The 22,380-nt window shown below is 47.7% G+C and overlaps 2 protein-coding genes across 2 annotated transcripts in view; one reads left to right on the top strand and one right to left on the bottom strand.

Moving 5' to 3' along the window:
* Positions 1-10,893, top strand: part of C8B (complement C8 beta chain) — a 31,588-nt gene extending 20,695 nt beyond the window's left edge. The window contains exons 8-12 of the mRNA XM_072127581.1: positions 1,697-1,825; positions 2,011-2,174; positions 8,434-8,587; positions 9,176-9,244; positions 10,602-10,893. Of these exons, the coding sequence (XP_071983682.1) occupies positions 1,697-1,825; positions 2,011-2,174; positions 8,434-8,587; positions 9,176-9,244; positions 10,602-10,753 (668 nt within the window). The 3' untranslated portion in view covers positions 10,754-10,893. The remainder of the gene's footprint in view (positions 1-1,696; positions 1,826-2,010; positions 2,175-8,433; positions 8,588-9,175; positions 9,245-10,601) is intronic.
* A 6,334-nt stretch (positions 10,894-17,227) lies between these two features.
* C8A (complement C8 alpha chain) overlaps positions 17,228-22,380 on the bottom strand; it is a 109,074-nt gene continuing 103,921 nt past the window's right edge. The window contains exons 7-11 of the mRNA XM_072127577.1: positions 20,733-20,973; positions 20,393-20,527; positions 20,147-20,304; positions 18,684-18,906; positions 17,228-17,476 (exon numbers count right to left, since the gene is read on the bottom strand). Coding sequence (XP_071983678.1) covers positions 17,325-17,476; positions 18,684-18,906; positions 20,147-20,304; positions 20,393-20,527; positions 20,733-20,973 — 909 coding nt within the window. The 3' untranslated portion in view covers positions 17,228-17,324. The remainder of the gene's footprint in view (positions 17,477-18,683; positions 18,907-20,146; positions 20,305-20,392; positions 20,528-20,732; positions 20,974-22,380) is intronic.

Below are 22,380 nucleotides of genomic sequence, written 5' to 3'. Positions count from 1 at the left end.
TCAAATCCTCCAGGGATACAGACATCAATTTCTTTGCTGCCCTAGACCACCAGGGATACGATAATACAGACTGATTCACTTCCATAGTTCACCAGGGATAACCCTCTTAATGGTCCTACACCACAAAGGGCATAAAAAATCAACTTCTTCATTGCCCAAGACCACCAGAAGTAATGAATTGAATCCCCTTTACTTGCCTAGACTAGTAGAGATACTTATATTAACACAAGATCACGAGGGATAGGCCCTCCCTAGACCACCAGGGATACTGATATGGGTCCATTCAGTTTCCTAGACCACCAGGGATACTGATATAGATCCCTTCACTTTTCTAGACCACCAGGGATACTGATATAGATCCCTTCACTTTTCTAGACCACCAGGGATACTGATATAGATCCCTTCACTTTTCTAGACCACCAGGGATACTGATATAGATCCCTTCACTTTTCTAGACCACCAGGGATACTGCTATAGATCCCTTCACTTTTCTAGACCACCAGGGATACTGATATAGATCCCTTCACTTTTCTAGACCACCAGGGATACTGATATAGATCCCTTCACTTTTCTAGACCACCAGGGATACTGATATAGATCCCTTCACTTTTCTAGACCACTAGGGATACTGATATGGATCCTTTCCCTGTCCTAGACCACCAGGGATACTGATATAGATCCCTTCACTTTTCTAGACCACTAGGGATACTGATATGGATCATTTCCCTGTCCTAGACCACCAGGGATACTGATATGGATCCTTACACTTTCCAAGACCACCAGGGATACGGATATAGATCCCTTCACTTTTCTAGACCACTAGGGATACTGATATGGATCATTTCCCTGTCCTAGACCACCAGGGATACTGATACATATGCCTTCACTTTCATAGACCACCAGGGAAACTGCTAACTTCACTTTTCTAGACCATTAGTGATACTAGACCATTATGGACATTGACATTAACCCAATTCATTTTCTAGTCCTCCAGAGATACAGACATTCAAGAATTCTAGCAATAACTTCCCTAGAATAGATATGGATCCCTGCACTTTCCTAGACCACCAGGGATACTGATATGGAACCCTACATTTTCCTAGACCTCCAGGGATACTGATATGGATCCCTCTACATATTTCTAGACCACCAGGGACACTGAAAGGGATACAGAAATTCATCTCTTTGCTGCCCAAGACCACCAGGGATACGGACATTATCCTCATTCACTTATATAGACGACCAGGGATTACAACATTGACTGTTTCGCTTTTCTAGACCACCAGGGATATTGGCATTTGTTTCTCTAGAGCAGCAGGGGTATTGGTATAAGCTCTTTATACCACCAGGGGCATAGAAATTAACCTCCTCATTGCCTTAGACCATTAAGGCCTTTTACTGGCAGAGACCACCAGGGATGCTGATCTTGACTCCTGGGACTGACATGACCCCCATTACATGTGTAGATTATGAGGGATACGGACACTAAACCTCTGCACTTACCTGTATCCCCGGACACTACGGCACCAAGGCTATGGGGGTCTCCAGGTGACAGCGAAGGACAGTGATATAAAAAACACCTAAAAACTTACATAAGAAAATATAAAGTATAGAAGTTTATTTCAGAATTTTCGGATCACCTGATCACAGGGGGGTATTATAGGGGGATTCCCTGTAACAATGACCTCTCCCGCAGGCTACATGATGAGTGACGTGGCGTCCTGCATGCAGGCCGGGTTTAACCTTGGAGGGAACATCTGTGGCGTTTGGGTCGGCGTTGGGATGACGGATTCCGAATGCGAAAAACTGCTTAATGAGATCGGAGGTAAGAAAATGTGTGAACAGTCATCAAATATGACATCAGAGCGAGAGCTGCGTGACGCTCCATGTATAGGGGCTCAATATGTGTAGCAGAGCTGTATATGAGTCAGTAGGACTGATGTGGGACTACAACTCCCAGCATGCCCTGCCAGGGGCACATTATCTATGGTACATCCTCTTCTGTTGCAGACAAACAATCAAATCGTTACGTGGTGGAGGATTTTGTGGCACTGGTCAGGGGGGGCGCTAGTGAGCACATCGCCGCTCTCGCTTATAAGAATCTTCCAACGCCCAACCTAATGCAGGAATGGGGGGACGCCGTCCTGTACAACCCCGAAATCATCAGCATCAAGGTACAGAGACCTTATACAATGTTACCAGTTCTATTCTATCTTCATTATTATTATTATTATTATTATTATTATATTATTATATTATTATTATTATTATTATTATTATTATTATTTTATTATTATTATATTATTATTATATTGTTATTTTATTATTATTATTATTTTTATGGGACACAGAGTTACCACACACAGTACATAAGGGGCAGATCTTGTCTTCAACACATAAATTAATGCACATGATTGTTGGTATTAAAATCTGAATGAAAAATTTTCAGGCGGTATTATGTATTGTCCCTGGAGAGATGTGTAATCAGACCTTTGTGTATGTTGTTAGTAGCAGCAGGGCCGGATTAAGGTTGGTGGGGGCCCCTGGGCGCAAAATCTGGTGGAGGCCCCATTGAATGCAGCGTGCATAAACGTCCTCCTGCTTCCTTTCCACTATCCCAGCAGTAACACAGCTACATACAGCCGCCTCGCCCCCACTAACACAGCTACATACAGCTGCCTCACCCAGAGTAACACAGCTACATACAGCTGCCTCACCCCCAGTAACACAGCTACATACAGCCGCCTCGCCCCCAGTAACACAGCTACATACAGCCACCTCACCCCCAGTAACACAGCTACATACAGCCGCCTCACCCCCAGTAACACAGCTACATACAGCCGCCTCACCCCCAGTAACACAGCTACATACAGCCGCCTCACCCCCAGTAACACAGCTACTTACAGCCGTCTCATCCCCAGTATCACTGCTACATACAGCCACCTCATCCCCAGTAACACAGCTACATACAGCCACCTCGCCCCCAGTAACACCGCTACATACAGCCGCCTCGCCCCCAGTAACACCGCTACATACAGCCGCCTCGCCCCCAATAACACCGCTACATACAGCCGCCCTGCCCCCAATAACACCGCTACATACAGCCGCCCTGCCCCCAGTAACACCGCTACATACAGCCGCCTCGCCCCCAATAACACCGCTACATACAGCCGCCTCGCCCCCAATAACACCGCTACATACAGCCGCCCTGCCCCCAGTAACACAGCTACATACAACCGCCTCATCCCCAGTAACACAGCTACATACATGCATCTCCCCCAGCAACACAGCTACATACAGCCGCCTCGCCCCCAGTAACATAGCTACATACAGCCGCCTCCTCCCCAGTAACACAGCTACATACATGCATCTCCCCCAGTAACACAGCTACATACAGCCGCCTGGCCCCCAGTAACACAGCTACAAACAGCCGCCTTATCCCCAGTAACACAGCTACATACAGCCACCTCATCCCCAGTAACACAGCTACATACAGCCGCCTCGCCCCCAGTAACACAGCTACATACAGTCACCTCATCCCCAGTAACACAGCTACATACAGCCGCCTCATCCCCAGTAACACAGCTACATACAGCCGCCTCTCTCCCAGTAACACAGCTACATACAGCCGCCTCATCCCCAGTAACACAGCTACATACAGCCGCCTCGCCCCCAGTAACACAGCTACATACAGTCACCTCATCCCCAGTAACACAGCTACATACAGCCGCCTCCTCCCCAGTAACACAGCTACATACATGCATCTCCCCCAGTAACACAGCTACATACAGCCGCCTGGCCCCCAGTAACACAGCTACAAACAGCCGCCTTATCCCCAGTAACACAGCTACATACAGCCACCTCGCCCCCAGTAACATAGCTACATACAGCCGCCTCCTCCCCAGTAACACAGCTACATACATGCATCTCCCCCAGTAACACAGCTACATACAGCCGCCTCGCCCCCAGTAACACAGCTACAAACAGCCGCCTTATCCCCAGTAACACAGCTACAAACAGCCGCCTCATCCCCAGTAACACCGCTACATACAGCCGCCTCATCCCCAGTAACACCGCTACACACAACCGCCTCATCCCCAGTAACACAGCTACATACAGCCGCCTCCCCCCAGTAACATAGCTACATACAGCCCCCTCACCCCCAGTAACACTTCTACATAAAGCCACCTCATCCCCAGTAACACAGCTACATACAGCCGCCTCATCCCCAGTAACACTTCTACATACAGCCGCCTCACCCCCAGTAACACTTCTACATACAGCCGCCTCATCCCCAGTAACACAGCTACATACAGCCCCCTCATCCCCAGTAACACAACTACATACAGCCGCCTGGCCCCCAGTAACACAGCTACATACAACTGCCTCGCCCCAGTAACACATCTACACACAGCCGCCTCGCCCCCAGTAACACAGCTACATACAGCCGCCTCGCCCCCAGTAACACAGCTACATACAGCCGCCTCGCCCCCAGTAACACAGCTACATACAGCCGCCTCACCCCCAGTAACACAGCTACATACAGCCCCCTCACCCCCAGTAACACAGCTACATACAGCCACCTCATCCCCAGTAACACAGCTACATACAGCCGCCTCGCCCCCAGTAACAAAGCTACATACAGCCGCCTCGCCCCCAGTAACAGAGCTACATACAGCCGCCTCGCCCCCAGTAACAGAGCTACATACAGCCTCCTCGCCCCCAGTAACACAGCTACATACAGCCGCCTCGCCCCCAGTAACACAGCTACATACAGCTGCCTCGCTTCCAGTAACACAGCTACATACAGCCATCTTGTCCCCAATAACACATGTTTATATCCACCTTCACACATTTATGTACCCATATACATTTATACACTAATATGCTATATTCACACTACCGTTGCCCGCCCGTACCGGGCAACGGCAGTGCACGGGAAGAGGAGGAGGAGGAGGTGAGCGCAGCTCACCCCCGCCCCTCTCCATAGGAAGTTATGGCGCACGGCGCCGTACTACGGGTAAAGATAGGACAGGTCCTATCTTTTTCCCGGGTACGGAGCGATACGGTGCCACACGTGTGCTGCACCGTACCGCTCCCGTTGGGCGCCGTGCGCCCATTGCCGTCTATGGAGGACCTATATCGGCCTTATATGCGTCCTCCATATGGTAGTGTGAATGTAGCCATACACAGAGTACAGAGATACACAAACTCATAAAGTATATACACACATACAGTATATATACATCACACATACTGCATACACATTATATACAATAAATGTATATATATTTACACATACAGTATACACTGACCATATATACACATACATGCAGTATAAAAATACCATATACACACATGCTGCATATACATACAGAATATACACACATACAGCAAATACAGACACATTCAGTATATACAGCATTTTCACACACATACGGGAAATACACACACAAATTCATTATACAGAGCATACACATACATACCACATACACAGCATATAAACATAAATCATATATATATATTTAAATGTGCACATATATAGGCTTATACAAATATATGCATGTATAAATACAGTATATACATATATAGACAGTAGATGCATATATACACAGTATACACAGATATAGACAGTAGATTCATATATACACAGTATATACAGATATAGACAGTAGATGCATATATACACATATACACAGTATATACAGTAGATGCATATATATACATATACACAGTATATACAGATATAGACAGCAGATGCATATATACACACATATACACAGTATATACACTGTATATGCATATATACACACAGATAAATACATATGTAATGTATACTTACCCTTTTAGGGTGACCAGTCGTCGTGGGTATTCGGTGGGGTGCTTGTTCGGCGTGCGGGTCAGTTGGCTGCTGGTTCGGAGGGGGGGGGGGTGTACGGACGGGGGGTGGGTCGGAGGACCGCTGCTTGTTCCATGGGGGGGGGGACAGGACGGCTGCTGGTTCGGGAAGGGGGGGGCGCGGCAACGGAGGACGGCGGCTGGTTCCGTCGAGGGGGGTGGGGAGTGGGATGAGTGCAGGACGGCTGTTCGCGCGTGGGTGGGGGGGCGGGGTTGGCTGGGAGCGGAGCGGAGCGGGCGGGGAGCGGAGGAAGGCTGCTCATTTCAGCGGGCGGGCGGGGAGCGGAGGAAGGCTGCTCATTCCAGCGGGTGGGGGGGGCGTGGCCGACGTGAGCACAGGACAGCTGTTTGTTCGGGCGAGTGCTGGAAGCGGAGGACAGCTGCTTGTCCGGGGGAGGGGGGGCTTGTGGAGGACGGCTGCTTGCTCGGGTAGGGGAGGAGGGAGCGCGACCAGGATTGCGAGCGGGCGGGAAGGTCTGGCCATGCAGCAGGTAGGCGGGAACATGTGCCGGGCGGCGGCCATGCAGCGGGGAGGCGGTCAGCGGTGCCGGCGTCTGGCGGACGGCTCAGGGAGGTGGCGGCTGAGGAGTCAAGGCCCGGAGGGGGCGCGATGTGGTGGGGGCCCCCTGGGGGGGCAAGATGGTGGGGGCCCCGGGGCTCTAGCCCCGGGAGCCCCGCCTATAATCCGGCCCTGAGTAGCAGCAGGACTGTGATATATGGATTTATATTCCAGGATTGCTGCTTCTCCAAGTGCACTGGGGGCGTGTCCTCACACTGCTGTGCTCTGTGTTCTCTGCAGCCAGTGTTATGTATTGTCCCTGGAGAGATGTGTAATCAGACCTCACACTGCTGTGCTGTGTGCTCTCTGCAGCCAGTGTTATGTATTGTCCCTGGAGAGATGTGTAATCAGACCTCACACTGCTGTGCTCTGTGCTCTCTGCAGCCAGTGTTATGTATTGTCCCTGGAGAGATGTGTGATCAGACCTCACACTGCTGTGCTCTGTGCTCTATGCAGCTAGTGTTATGTATTGTCCCTGGAGAGATCTGTAATCAGACCTCACACTGCTGTGCTCTGTGCTCTGTGCTGCCAGTGTTATGTATTGTCCCTGGAGAGCTGTGTAATCAGACCTCACACTGCTGTGCTCTGTGCTCTCTGCTGCCAGTGGTATGTATTGTCCCTGGAGAGCTGTGTAATCAGACCTCACACTGCTGTGCTCTGTGCTCTCTGCTGCCAGTGGTATGTATTGTCCCTGGAGAGATGTGTAATCAGACCTTTGTGTATGTTGTTAGCAGCAGCAGGACTGTGATATATGGATTTATGTTCCAGGATTGTAGCTTTTCCAAGTTCACTGAGGATGTGTCCTCACACTGCTGTGCTCTGTGCTTTCTGCAGCCGGTGCTATGTATTGTCCCTGGAGAGATGTGTAATCAGACCTCACACTGCTGTGCTCTGTGCTCTGCAGCCAGTGTTATGTATTGTCCCTGGAGAGATGTGTAATCAGACCTCACACTGCTGTGCTCTGTGCTCTCTGCAGCCAGTGTTATGTATTGCCCCTGGAGAGATGTGTAATCAGACCTCACACTGCTGTGCTCTGTGCTCTCTGCAGCCAGTGTTATGAATTGCCCCTGGAGGGATGTGTAATCAGACCTGTGTGTATGTTGGTAGTAACAGCAGGACTGTCATTAATGGATTTATATTCCAGGATTGTAGCTTCTCCAAGTGCAATGGGGGGCTTGTCCTCACACTGCTGTGTTCTGTGCTCTATGCAGCAAGCGCTATGTATTGTCCATGGAGAGACCTTTGTGTATGTGTTTAATAGCAGCAAGACCTTGATATATGGATTTATATTCATGATTGTAGCTCCTCCAAGTGCACTGGGGGTGTGTCCTAACACTACTGTTATCAGACTTTTGTGTATGTTGTTAGTAGCAGCAGGACTGTCGTCATTATTATTTTTATGTATCAAGAAGTTACCACACATTGGGGCTCATTTACTAAGGGTCCGAATCGCGTTTTTCCGCCGGGTTTCCACAATTTTTCTGATTTTCCCTGAATTGGCCTGGGATTTTGGTGCACGCGATCGGATTGTGGCGCATCGGCGCTGGCTTTCACGCGACAAAAATCGGGGGGCGTGGCCGTTGGAAAACCCGACGTATTCGGAAAAACTGCACTCACATACATCGGGACGAAGGAGGTGAACTCCTGCGGACTTCAGTGCAGCAGCGACACCTAGTGGACATCGGGCGCACAACCTTAGAGAATCCCGGCAGAACCCGAGTCAGCGTCGGAGAATTCGCCGCTGGATCGCAACTGGACCGGGTAAGTAAATCTGCCCCGTAGTATTAGATGGGCAGATCTTCGGGATGACGGTTCTTATGGATTGTAACAAGAAGATCCACCTCTATACGGTGAGAAATTGGGGCACATAGAAATCAAAAAGTTGCATGAAGTAGCGTTCTTTCCTTGAGCCCGCCCCTTTAATAGTGACCTAGTAGTAGGGTCTTCCTCAGGTCTTCCCTTGTGTCCCCCCTCAGGCCAGTCCCTTGTATGAGCTGGTAACAGCCGCAGACTTCATAGGTGCCATCACCTTACAAGATAACCTGAAGCGCGCCCTGGAGGAGTACGAGAGGGAGACCAGCGCCTGCCGCTGCGCCCCCTGCAGGAACAACGGGGTCCCCGTATTTAAAGGTAAAGTCATTTTCATTTGAAGGCTTTATATTAGATAAATATGAAAGATATATGAGGACTTTTCTTCGTGGGAAAACCCCTTTAAGAGTAAGCATAGGGCGGCACGGTGGCTGAGTGAGTAGCACTTCTGCCTTGCAGCGCTGTGGACCTTGGTTCTAATCCCACCCAGGTCAACATCTGGAAAGTGTTTGTATGTTCTCTCAGTGTTTGTGCGGGTTTCCTCTGGGTCCTCCAGTTTCCTCCCACACTCCAAAACATACTGGTAGGTTGATTAAATTGTGAGCCCCATTGGGGACAGGGACTTACCTGGCAGCTCTGTGCAGCGCTGCGTAATCTGTGAGCGCTATATAAATAAAGGAATTATTATTTTTAGGATATGCACCTGTGTCCTGTACTAGAGGGTGACACCAGGGACCCTCCCAGGACATTGCCCCCTGCAGTGGTGGAGCAGGGAGCTGCACCGCACACAGCGACATAGTCCTTCATAGGAGCTGTATACATCACAGGAGACGTGACCTTATGTTAGAAACTGATCATTTTCAGCCCCTTTTCCCCTGATTTGGATTTTTTCTCTTTTTCTCCTTACAGAAAGTCGCTGTGAATGTGTTTGTCCTTTAGGGTTCAGAGGTTCGGCTTGTGAAATCTCGGCAAGGCCAGGTAAATAGCAGGATTAGTCCATTCGCTGAAGTCTGTTTGTCCTGTATTGTCCTTAATAGGGGGGGGTCAGAGGGTCTACCGGTGAAATCCATGACACTAGAGCGCCCCCTGCGGATGGAGCATCACAATAGCAATGACATGGAGTATGGGAATTGTTATTGGAATCTTCCTTCACAGGGGAAAAGCTATTGGGGTGCAATGGTGGGGTATTACCCAGTCCCCCAAGACACCAGAACAATGAATAGGGGAGGAAACCAACATATAATTCCCCCATGATTGCAGAAATAAGGTCCTATAATACTACCATATATAATAATATACCATACACAATGGGGCACATTTACTAAGAGCAGTGCAGTGTGTACTATGTGTAGTGTCCTGTGCAGTGTGTACTATGTGCCGTGTGTACTATGTGCCGTGTGTACTATGTGCCGTGTGTACTATGTGCAGTGTGTATTATGTGTTGTGTGCACTATGTGTATTGTGTTCTATGTGCAGTGTGTGCTATGTGCAGTGTGTACTATGTGCCGTGTGTACTATGTGCAGTGTGTACTATGTGCAGGGGGTGTACTATGTGCAGTGTGTACTATGTGCAGTGTGTACTATGTGCAGTGTGTACTATGTGTAGTGTCCTGTGCAGTGTGTACTATGTGCAGTGTGTACTATGTGCAGGGGGTGTACTATGTGCAGTGTGTACTATGTGTAGTGTGTACTATGTGCCGTGTGTACTATGTGCCGTGTGTACTATGTGCCGTGTGTACTATGTGTAGTGTCCTGTGCAGTGTGTACTATGTGCCGTGTGTACTATGTGCAGTGTGTACTATGTGTAGTGTCCTGTGCAGTGTGTACTATGTGCCGTGTGTACTATGTGCCGTGTGTACTATGTGCAGTGTGTATTATGTGTTGTGTGCACTATGTGTATTGTGTTCTATGTGCAGTGTGTACTATGTGCAGTGTCCTGTGTAGTGTGTACTATGTGTAGTGTCCTGTGCAGTGTGTACTACAGGTTAACTGCTGGGATCGGTTCCAGCACCGGCCCCAGGAGTACCAGTCGGGTGTTTGCTGTGTTATGCAGCTGACACCCGCTGTGTACGGAGAGAGCTCAGCCCGTGTAGAGCATCGTCTCCATTCACCGCTGCTATTCAGGGGCTACACTGCACTGATGAGAGGCAAACAAGCTGAAGCAATGCTGTCTGTATATGGGGGATAGGTAAATTTGCATATGTTTTTACCAGTATTAACGCTGCATAGGCTGCTGTGTCATCCAATGATCCTTGGGACCCCAATCAGCTGCTCCTGATGGTGAATCTTCTTGCTCCATTTTACTTTACACTGATTCTTATTTCTCTATTTTCAGCTCCCATAATAGACGGAGGGTGGAGTTGCTGGTCGAGCTGGACCCCGTGCTCAGGAAGAGTCCAATCAAGGCAGCGCCAATGTAACAACCCGTCCCCAGATAGAGGTGGGCAGCCGTGTGAGGGAGCGCCCAGCGATACCAGAAGCTGCTAACTGGGTCTATGGGGTCATTGTATCCGTGTCCTATTCTTGTAGCCCAACTATAGACGCTCAGTAAAAATACAATTCTGCTTAGTCCTCGAATAATCTGTCTACTACACTGAGGAAGAAATAAAAAAATATTATAATAATAATTCTTTATTTATATAGCGCACACAGATTACACAGCGCATGACAAATCAGTCCCTATCCACATGGGGCTCACAATCTAATCAACCTACCAGTATGATTTGGAGTGTGGGAGGAAACCCACAGAGAACATACAAACTCCTTGCAGATGTTGACCTGGGTGGGACTCAAACCCAGGACTCCAGCGCTGCAAGGAAGAAATGCTACCCACTCAGCCACCATGCCGCCTTAAATTTCTGTGGTATCCGGAGTTTTCACCTGATTCTAGCAGCCCTAGTTATGAGATGTTGACACATTGGGGCACATTTACTTACCCGGTCCATTCGCGTTCCAGCGGCGGCTTCTCTTATGAGCGTTCGGGTCTTCCGACGATTCATGAAGGTCTTACGCCCGATGTCCACCAGGTGTCGCTGCTGCGCCGAGGTCTGCCGAGGTGCCCCGGAGTTCATCGTCTTCATCGTGGTGCATGTGAGTATGGCCCGTGCGAGCAATTTTTTTTTTTTTTAATGCGGCGGTTTTTCTGAATCCGTCGGGTTACCGTTCGGCCACGCCCCCGATTTTTCGTCGCGTGCATGCCAGCGGCGATGCGCCACAAACCGATCGCGTGCGCCAAAATCCTGGGGCAATTCAGGGAAAATCTGTGCAAATCGCAAATATTCAGGTAACGCGAGGGAAAACGCGAATCCCAATGGGGCTCATTTACTAAGGGTCGCAGATCGCGCTTACGTCAGACTGTACACCTTTTTCGGGGATTGCACGGCTTGCACAGGTATTAAACTAGTGTCTGAGGATTTTGGGGCACACAATGCTTTTTTGGCATAGCTGCGCTGCTTCCATGCGGCACACATTGAGTGCGCGATCTTAGTGAATCGCGGCACAGGGCATTATACACGGAACTCCTCCGGACGGGCAAGTGACAAGGGGCTTTATTTACTAAGGTGCCGCAGACTGTTCATGGTATTCGGCATTTGTGCCACTGGGACAGGTATTTAGAAGGGGATTGTGTTGCAAGTGATCGGCGCCAGCTTTTATGCGACAGAAATGGGGGGGGGGGGGGGGGGGCGGCCGTCAGACGATTCGACTGATTCGGACTGAGCACGGAATTTAAGATTAAAATTGTGTCGCAACCAATTCACTTACATGCACCGGGAAGAAGAAGGTGAACTCCGGGTACCTGAGCGGGGAAGCGACACATGCAGGATATCGGGCGCACGATCTTAGTGACTCCCCACACAGCGCATTATACACGGACAATGCACTTACATGCACCAGGAAGAAGAAGGTGAACTCCAGGGACCTGAGCGGGGAAGCGACACATGCAGGATATCGGGTGCAGGATCTTAGTGACTCCCCGCACAGCGCATTATACACGGACAATGCACTTACATGCACCAGGAAGAAGAAGGTGAACTCCGGGGACCTGAGTGGGGAAGTGACACATGCAGGATATCGGGTGCCGATCTTAGTGACTCCCCGCACAGCACATTATACACGGACAATGCACTTACATGCACCAGGAAGAAGAAGGTGAACTCCGGGGACCTGAGCGGGGAGGCGACACATGCAGGATATCGGGCGCATGATCTTAGTGACTCCCCGCACAGCACATTATACACGGACAATGCACTTACATGCACCAGGAAGAAGAAGGTGAACTCTGGAGACCTGAGTGGGGAAGTGACACATGCAGGATATCGGGTGCTGGATCTTAGTGACTCCCCGCACAGCGCATTATACACGGACAATGCACTTACATGCACCAGGAAGAAGGAGGTGAACTCCGGGGACCTGAGCAGGGAAGCTACACATGCAGGATATCGGGCGCACGATCTTAGTGACTCCCCGCACAGCGCATTATACTCGGACAATGCACTTACATGCACCAGGAAGAAGAAGGTGAACTCCGGGGACCTGAGCGGGGAAGCGACACATGCAGGATATCGGGCGCACGATCTTAGTGACTCCCCGCACAGCACATTATACACGGACAATGCACTTACATGCACCAGGAAGAAGAAGGTGAACTCCGGGGACCTGAACGGGGAAGCGACACATGCAGGATATCGGGCGCACGATCTTAGTGACTCCCTGCACAGCGCATTATACACGGACAATGCACTTACATGCACCAGGAAGAAGAAGGTGGACTCCTGGGACCTGAGCGGGGAAGCGACACATGCAGGATATCGGGTACATGATCTTAGTGACTCCCCGCACAGCGCATTATACACGGACAATGCACTTACATGCACCAGGAAGAAGAAGGTGAACTCCGGGGACCTGAGCAGGGAAGCGACACATGCAGGATATCGGGTACATGATCTTAGTGACTCCCCGCACAGCGCATTATACACGGACAATGCACTTACATGCACCAGGAAGAAGAAGGTGAACTCCGGGGACCTGAGCGGGGAAGCGACACATGCAGGATATCGGGCTCAGGATCTTAGTGACTCCCCACACAGCGCATTATACACGGACAATGCACTTACATGCACCAGGAAGAAGAAGGTGAACTCCGGGGACCTGAGCGGGGAGGCGACACATGCAGGATATCGGGCGCATGATCTTAGTGACTCCCCGCACAGCACATTATACACGGACAATGCACTTACATGCACCAGGAAGAAGAAGGTGAACTCCGGGGACCTGAGCGGGGAAGTTACACATGCAGGATATCGGGTGCACGATCTTAGTGACTCCCCGCACAGCGCATTATACTCGGACAATGCACTTACATGCACCAGGAAGAAGAAGGTGAACTCCGGGGACCTGAGCGGGGAAGCGACACATGCAGGATATCGGGCGCACGATCTTAGTGAATCGCGGCACAGCGCATTATACACGGACAATGCACTTACATGCACCAGGAAGAAAAAGGTGAACTCCGGGGACCTGAGCGGGGAAGTGACACATGCAGGATATCGGGCGCACGATCTTAGTGACTCCCCGCACAGCGCATTATACACGGACAATGCACTTACATGCACCAGGAAGAAGAAGGTGAACTCCGGGGACCTGAGCGGGGAAGTTACACATGCAGGATATCGGGCGCACGATCTTAGTGACTACCCGCACAGCGCATTATACTCGGACAATGCACTTACATGCACCAGGAAGAAGAAGGTGAACTCCGGGGACCTGAGCGGGGAAGCGACACATGCAGGATATCGGGCGCACGATCTTAGTGAATCGCGGCACAGCGCATTATACACGGACAATGCACTTACATGCACCAGGAAGAAGAAGGTGAACTCCGGGGACCTGAGCGGGGGAAGTGACACATGCAGGATATCGGGCGCACGATCTTAGTGACTCCCCGCACAGCGCATTATACACGGACAATGCACTTACATGCACCAGGAAGAAGAAGGTGAACTCCGGGGACCTGAGCAGGGAAGCGACACATGCAGGATATCGGGCGCATGATCTTAGTGACTCCCCGCACAGCACATTATACACGGACAATGCACTTACATGCACCAGGAAGAAGAAGGTGAACTCCAGGGACCTGAGCAGGGAAGCGACACATGCAGGATATCGGGCGCATGATCTTAGTGACTCCCCGCACAGCACATTATACACGGACAATGCACTTACATGCACCAGGAAGAAGAAGGTGAACTCCAGGGACCTGAGCAGGGAAGCGACACATGCAGGATATCGGGCGCATGATCTTAGTGACTCCCCGCACAGCACATTATACACGGACAATGCACTTACATGCACCAGGAAGAAGAAGGTGAACTCCGGGGACCTGAGTGGAGAAGCGGCACATGCAGGATATCGGACCCACGATCTTAGTGACTCCCCGCACAGCACATTATACACGGACAATGCACTTACATGCACCAGGAAGAAGAAGGTGAACTCCGGGGACCTGAATGGAGAAGCGGCACATGCAGGATATCGGACCCACGATCTTAGTGACTCCCCGCACAGCGCATTATACACGGACAATGCACTTACATGCACCAGGAAGAAGGAGGTGAACTCTGGGGACCTGAGCGGGGAAGCGGCACATGCAGGATATCAGGCGCAGGATCTTAGTGACTCCCGGCACAGCGCATTATACACGGACAATGCACTTACATGCACCAGGAAGAAGGAGGTGAACTCCGGGGACCTGAGCAGGGAAGCTACACATGCAGGATATCGGGTGCACGATCTTAGTGACTTCCCGCACAGCACATTATACACGGACAATGCACTTACATGCACCAGGAAGAAGAAGGTGAACTCTGGAGACCTGAGTGGGGAAGTTACACATGCAGGATATCGGGCGCAGGATCGTAGTGACTCCCCGCACAGCGCATTATGCACGGACAATGCACTTACATGCACCAGGAAGAAGAAGGTGAACTCCGGGGACCTGAGCGGGGAAGAGACACATGCAGGATATCAGGCGCAGGATCTTAGTGAATCGCGGCACAGCACATTATACATGGACAATTCACTTTCAGGAACTACTCCGGACGGGTAAGTAAATGTGCCCCAATGAGTTACTTGTTCTTATGGCTCTTGTGGTTCTGATGGCTGATTACTTTTGGATCATCCAAATACACCTCATCACAGGAAAATCGGCGAATCTAAGGTTTCAGTGACCTGATGGAAAATCTCTACAGCCACAAAATATCGTATTTCATTAATTTTCAACATTTCTTTGGCACAATATTGAGTGACCATTAGTTTGACCGGTGAATACTTCGTAAGGTGGAAGTTTATGTTCACCGATCAGTTGTTCAGTTGTTGCCTTTGAACCCAAAAAGAACAAGTTCTAAACTGATCACTGATGAGTGAAAAAGCCCATTAAAAAGAAAGGATCAGTAATGTATCAGTGACAATCACTGCGGCCAGGAAGAGAAAACCAATCTCTACGTGTCCATCAGCCAAAATGGGTTCCGTCAAAAATCACTGATGTAAAAAAATGCCAATGTGAAACCAGCCTTCTCTACATTCACACTGCTGTATGGGGACATATATAATGGGCGCACGGCGACTTACAGGAGCGGTACAGTGCAGTACACATGCGGCACCGTACCTTTCCGTAGTCAGGAGAAAGATAGGACACGTCCTATCTTTCCCCGGAATACAGCACCGTGCCCCTTGTTTCTCTATGGAGAGGGGCGGGGGTGAGCAGCAGTCATCCCCTTCTCCTCTTCCCTGTGCCGATGTGTGCCCGCCGTGCTACGGTACAGCAGGCACATGTTAGTGTGAATTTAGCCTTAGGCTGCATACTGCCAGAGGGGAGAGGAAGCTGCAGAGGTGATACACATTATTGGGCAGATTTACTTACCCGGTCCATTCGCGATCCAGCAGCTCATTCTCTGCGCTGGATTCGGGTCCGGCCGGGATTTATTAAGGTAGTTCCTCCACCGTCCACCAGGTGGCGCTGCTGCGCTGAAAAGCATCGGAACACGCTGGAGTTCACCGGCTCGGGCTGAGTGAAGGTAAGTGCAAGCTCTGCGACAGATATTTTATTTTAAATGCGGCGGTTTTTCCGAATCCGACGGGTTTTCGTTCGGCCGCGCCCCCCCCCCCCCGATTTCCGTCGCTTGCATGCCAGCGCCGATGCGCCACAATCTGATCGCGTGCGCCAAAATCCCGTGGCAATACAGGGAAAATCTGCAAAAATCTGAAATATTCTGGTAACACGTCGGGAAAACGCGAATCGGGCCCTTACTAAATGACCCTCTATATGTGTAATGCAATCTATATAAAACAAGAAGGAGCAATCTGCAGCTGCATTTTTCTTGCTGTGAGGCTGCACGCTGTGAGAGGGGAGAGGGAGCTGCAGAAGTGATACATCTGATCATTAGTGTAATCCTGTTATTATAAAACAAGGAGAACGGGGTGCAGCTGCATTTTCCTCTCTGTGTGGCTGCATCCTGCTAGAGGGGAGAGGGAGCTGCAGAGGAGATATATCTGATTAGTGTAATTCAGTTATCAGGGAGGGGGCTGAGGTTGCATTTTCCTCTCTGTGTGGCTGCATCCTGCTAGAGGGAAGAGGGAGCTGTAGAGGAAATACATCTGATTAGTGTAATTTTGTTAACATAAAACAAGGAGGAGGCGGTGCAGCTGCACTTATTCCCTCTCTGTGGTTGCATTGCTGCGAGAGGGGAGAGGGAGCTACAGAGAGAAGATATCGGATTGTCTCAAAGCACAGCTGACATATTATAGAGTTATAGGGTTGATATCATGTATCTGAGTTTTTAAACTTATTTTGATGTTTGTGTCCATTTTATTGTTTCACAAAGAGAAGTGGAATAAATGTATTAGTCTGGATGTGATCCATTATATCCACTGATCTCTCCATATACACATCAGTCACAGACACAATGACAGGACAAGGTGACAGTCTCTTTAATGTCTGGTGTACAAATAACTAAGAATCAGCACATTGTCACAGCGAAGCTCTAAATATCAATCAGCTTTATTAACACGACTCAGAATGGACGTTCTTCCCCAAGCACCGCGTGCCCCCGTTCCTGGGCGCAGGATTGTTACAGGATCTTGTCCTCTTTCTACTTCCAGATTGGCAGGAGGACCACGAAGACCAGCAGCTCCAGCCGCCTCTAGCCGGGGCATCTGTTATAGATGATTGCAAAAAGTGATTGGAACTAAAAAATGATGATTACATCCAATATACTTCCCCGATCCTGAGTTACATCCAGTATTATACCCCAGAGCTGCACTCACTATTCTGCTGCTGGTGCAGTCACTGTGTACATACATGACATTACTTATCCTGTACTGATCCTGAGTTACATCCTGTATTATACCCCAGAGCTGCACTCACTATTCTGCTGCTGGTGCAGTCACTGTGTACATACATGACATTACTTATCCTGTACTGATCCCGAGTTACATTCTGTAGTATACTCCAGAGCTGCACTCACTATTCTGCTGCTGGTGCAGTCACTGTGTACATACATGACATTACTTATCCTGTACTGATCCTGAGTTACATCCTGTATTATACTCCAGAGCTGCACTCACTATTCTGCTGCTGGTGCAGTCACTGTGTACATACATGACATTGCTTATCCTGTACTGATCCTGAGTTACATCCAGTATTATACTCCAGAGCTGCACTCACTATTCTGCTGCTGGTGCAGTCACTGTGTACATACATGACATTACTTATCCTGTACTGATCCTGAGTTACATCCTGTATTATACTCCAGAGCTGCACTCACTATTCTGCTGCTGGTGCAGTCACTGTGTACATACATGACATTACTTATCCTGTACTGATCCTGAGTTACATCCTGTATTATACCCCAGAGCTGCACTCACTATTCTGCTGCTGGTGCAGTCACTGTGTATATACATGACATTACTTATCCTGTACTGATCCTGAGTTACATCCTGTATTGTACCCCAGAGCTGCACTCACTATTCTGCTGGTGGTGCAGTCACTGTGTACATACATGACATTACTTATCCTGTACTGATCCTGAGTTACATCCAGTATTATACCCCAGAGCTGCACTCACTATTCTGCTGGTGAAAGCTCAGTGCCACAGAAAACCATACATATGAGGTTGAAGTTTTATAATCTTGTTACTTTCTATTAAATGAAATTGTTGTGTTGTAATGAGGACTCTGTGCAGACACTGGACAGGAAGGGGTTACTGGGATCTCCAGCTCTGGAGTCGGCAGAATTGTAAAAGCAGATGAACAATTTGTTCACATCCGTTTTCGTAAATTTACGGATCGTCTCCAAAAAGATACGAGTGACAAGAGGATGAGGGGCCACAGCGAGGACACAATCACAGACCCCAGTACTTACCTGGTCGTAAAGTCTTCTCACATGAGGGACCCTCATAGCCGGAAGGACACAGACATTTACACACATCATCAGTTAATACGGCGTCTCCATTGTTATGGCAGGGACCACAGCGACAGGAGTTAAACTCGCCCAGGAATTCCTCATACGCCCTCCGCAGGTTCTGCCTCTTGGTTTCAATCCCAGGCAAATCTGTCAACTGCAAACCCTCATGTAGAGGCAGGAGCTGCAACCACACAGCAGAGGATCAGCATTGTACAAAATGTCAGGAAAAAAATGTATTGCATGAAGAAGTACTCATTACTTATCCTGTACTGATGCTGAATTATACCCCAGAGCTGCATTCACTATTCTGCTGCTGGTGCAGTCACTGTGTACATACATGACATTACTTATCCTGTACTGATCCTGAGTTACATCCTGTATTATACTCCAGAGCTGCACTCACTATTCTGCTGCTGGTGCAGTCACTGTGTACATACATGACATTACTTATTCTGTACTGATCCTGAGTTACATCCTGTATTATACCCCAGAGCTGCACTCACTATTCTGCTGGTGCAGTCACTGTGTACATGCATGACATTACTTATCCTGTACTGATCCTGAGTTACATCCTGTATTATACCCCAGAGCTGCACTCACTATTCTGCTGCTGGTGCAGTCACTGTGTACATACTTGACATTACTTATCCTGTACTGATCCTGAGTTACATCCTGTATTTTACTGCAGAGCTGCACTCACTATTCTGCTGCTGGTGCAGTCACTGTGTACATACATGACATTACTTATCCTGTACTGATCCTGAGTTACATCCTGGATTATACCCCAGAGCTGCACTCACTATTCTGCTGCTGGTGCAGTCACTGTGTACATACATGACATTATTTATCCTGTACTGATCCTGAGTTACATCCTGTATTATACCCCAGAGCTGCACTCACTATTCTGCTGCTGGTGCAGTCACTGTGTACATACATGACATTACTTATCCTGTACTGATCCTGAGTTACATCCTGTATTATACTCCAGAGCTGCACTCACTATTCTGCTGCTGGTGCAGTCACTGTGTACATACATGACATTACTTATCCTGTATTGATCCTGAGTTACATCCTGTATTATACCCCAGAGCTGCACTCACTATTCTGCTGCTGGTGCAGTCACTGTGTACATACATGACATTACTTATCCTGTACTGATCCTGAGTTACATCCTGTATTATACACCAGAGCTGCACTCACTATTCTGCTGCTGGTGCAGTCACTGTGTACATACATGACATTACTTATCCTGTACTGATCCTGAGTTACATCCTGTATTATACTCCAGAGCTGCACTCACTATTCTGCTGCTGGTGCAGTCACTGTGTACATACATGACATTACTTATCCTGTACTGATCCTGAGTTACATCCTGTATTATACTCCAGAGCTGCACTCACTATTCTGCTATGTCATCCTACCTCATAGTCAATGACAGCTGGACTGTATTTCAGAGCTCTTCCCCATAGTCGGTAGTTTCTGCCGCTCAGTAGGCTGGTGAGTCTGGCGACTGACGCTGAGTCTCCTCCTTTCACCCGAGTGATTATGTCCCGTATTAATCTGTCACTTGTATTATTGTCTTTTGAACAAAGGAAAATAATTTTTGGTTTGAATGTAAAAATTGTTACATTATTTCAAATTTTGAATATACATCATATTGTTTTTACCGCGAAATCTTTCTTCCATCTTATCACAGAATTTGCCTTTCACTTTTACTGACGCATCAATCTCCTCGTCGCCGGTGTCGATCGGTAATCCAATATGGCCGCCAAAACACTCCGTGAGCATGTTATATGTAATTTCTGCAAAAGAGTGAGTGGAGCTGATAACGGGCTGTACATCAGTGATCACATAGCGAGGATCCCCAGGTTATATCATACTGTACCTGCTGGAAAAGACGCGTGACCTCTGACCCCAGACAAGGTGATCCCTAACCAATCCCTAACCACATATAATAATATCCCCAGCTCCGTATACCAGCATACACAAGACTTCTCCCTGCTTTACCTTCACTCTTCATGGCCTCTTTATCTACCACGAGAACACTCTCCAATCTGCCGCCCAAGGTGCCGGCGGTGACATAGTGGGTGCCGTAATCACTGATGAATTTGGAGTAGAGACCATAATTATAGTTATCAGGAAGCTCCATCAGAGCCATCAGCGCGTCCTCATCCAAGGCCAGGGAATTCCTCCGCATCCGGAAACGCGACGTCTGAATTATAGTAACGAACCGGAGAAACTGCAGATTCTGAAAGAGAAATTAGAGAAAGATAGATAGATAGATAGATAGATAGGAGATAGATAGATAGATAGATAGATAGATAGATAGGAGATAGGAGATAGATAGATAGGAGATAGATAGATAGATAGATAGATAGATAGATAGATAGATAGATAGATAGATAGATAGATAGGAGATAGATAGATAGATAGGAGATAGATAGATAGATAGATAGATAGATAGATAGATAGATAGATAGATAGGAGATAGATAGATAGATAGATAGATAGATATGAGATAGATAGATAGATAGATAGATAGATAGGAGATAGATAGATAGATAGATAGATAGATAGATAGATAGATAGATAGATATGAGATAGATAGATAGATAGATAGATAGATAGGAGATAGATAGATAGATAGATAGATAGATAGATAGATAGATAGGAGATAGATAGATAGAGAGATAGATAGATAAATAGATAGATAGATAGATAGATAGGAGATAGATAGATAGATAGATAGATAGATAGATAGATATGAGATAGATAGATAGATAGATAGATAGATAGATAGATAGGAGATAGATAGATAGATAGATAGATAGGAGATAGATAGATAGATATGAGATAGATAGATAGATAGATAGATAGGAGATAGATAGATAGATAGATAGATAGATAGATAGATAGATAGATATGAGATAGATAGATAGATAGATAGATAGGAGATAGATAGATAGATAGATAGATAGGGGATAGATAGATAGATAGATAGATAGATAGATAGATAGATAGATAGATAGATAGGAGATAGATAGATAGATAGATAGATAGATAGATAGGAGATAGATAGATAGATAGATAGATAGGGGATAGATAGATAGATAGATAGATAGATAGATAGGAGATAGATAGATAGGAGATAGATAGATAGATAGATAGATAGGAGATAGATAGATAGGAGATAGATAGGAGATAGATAGGAGATAGATAGGAGATAGATAGATAGATAGATAGATAGGAGATAGATAGATAGATAGATAGATAGATAGATAGATAGGAGATAGATAGATAGATAGATAGATAGGAGATACATAGATAGATAGATAGATAGATAGGAGATAGATAGATAGATAGATAGATAGATAGATAGATAATAGATAGATAGATAGATAATAGATAGATAGATAGATAGATAATAGATAGATAGGAGATAGATAGATAGATAGATAGATAGGAGATAGATAGAAAGATAGATAGATAGATAGGAGATAGATAGGAGATAGATAGATAGATAGATAGAAGATAGATAGATAGATAGATAGATAGATAGATAGATAGATAGATAGATAGATAGATAGATAGGAGATAGATAGATAGGAGATAGATAGGAGATAGATAGATAGATAGATAGATAGGAGATAGATAG

Source organism: Engystomops pustulosus, chromosome 10 (assembly GCF_040894005.1).
Source record: "Engystomops pustulosus chromosome 10, aEngPut4.maternal, whole genome shotgun sequence".
In the NCBI taxonomy this organism is placed as follows: Eukaryota; Metazoa; Chordata; class Amphibia; order Anura; family Leptodactylidae; genus Engystomops; species Engystomops pustulosus.
The sequence above is the reverse complement of the archived record's forward strand: the minus strand, read 5'-3'. Positions and strand labels throughout refer to the sequence as shown.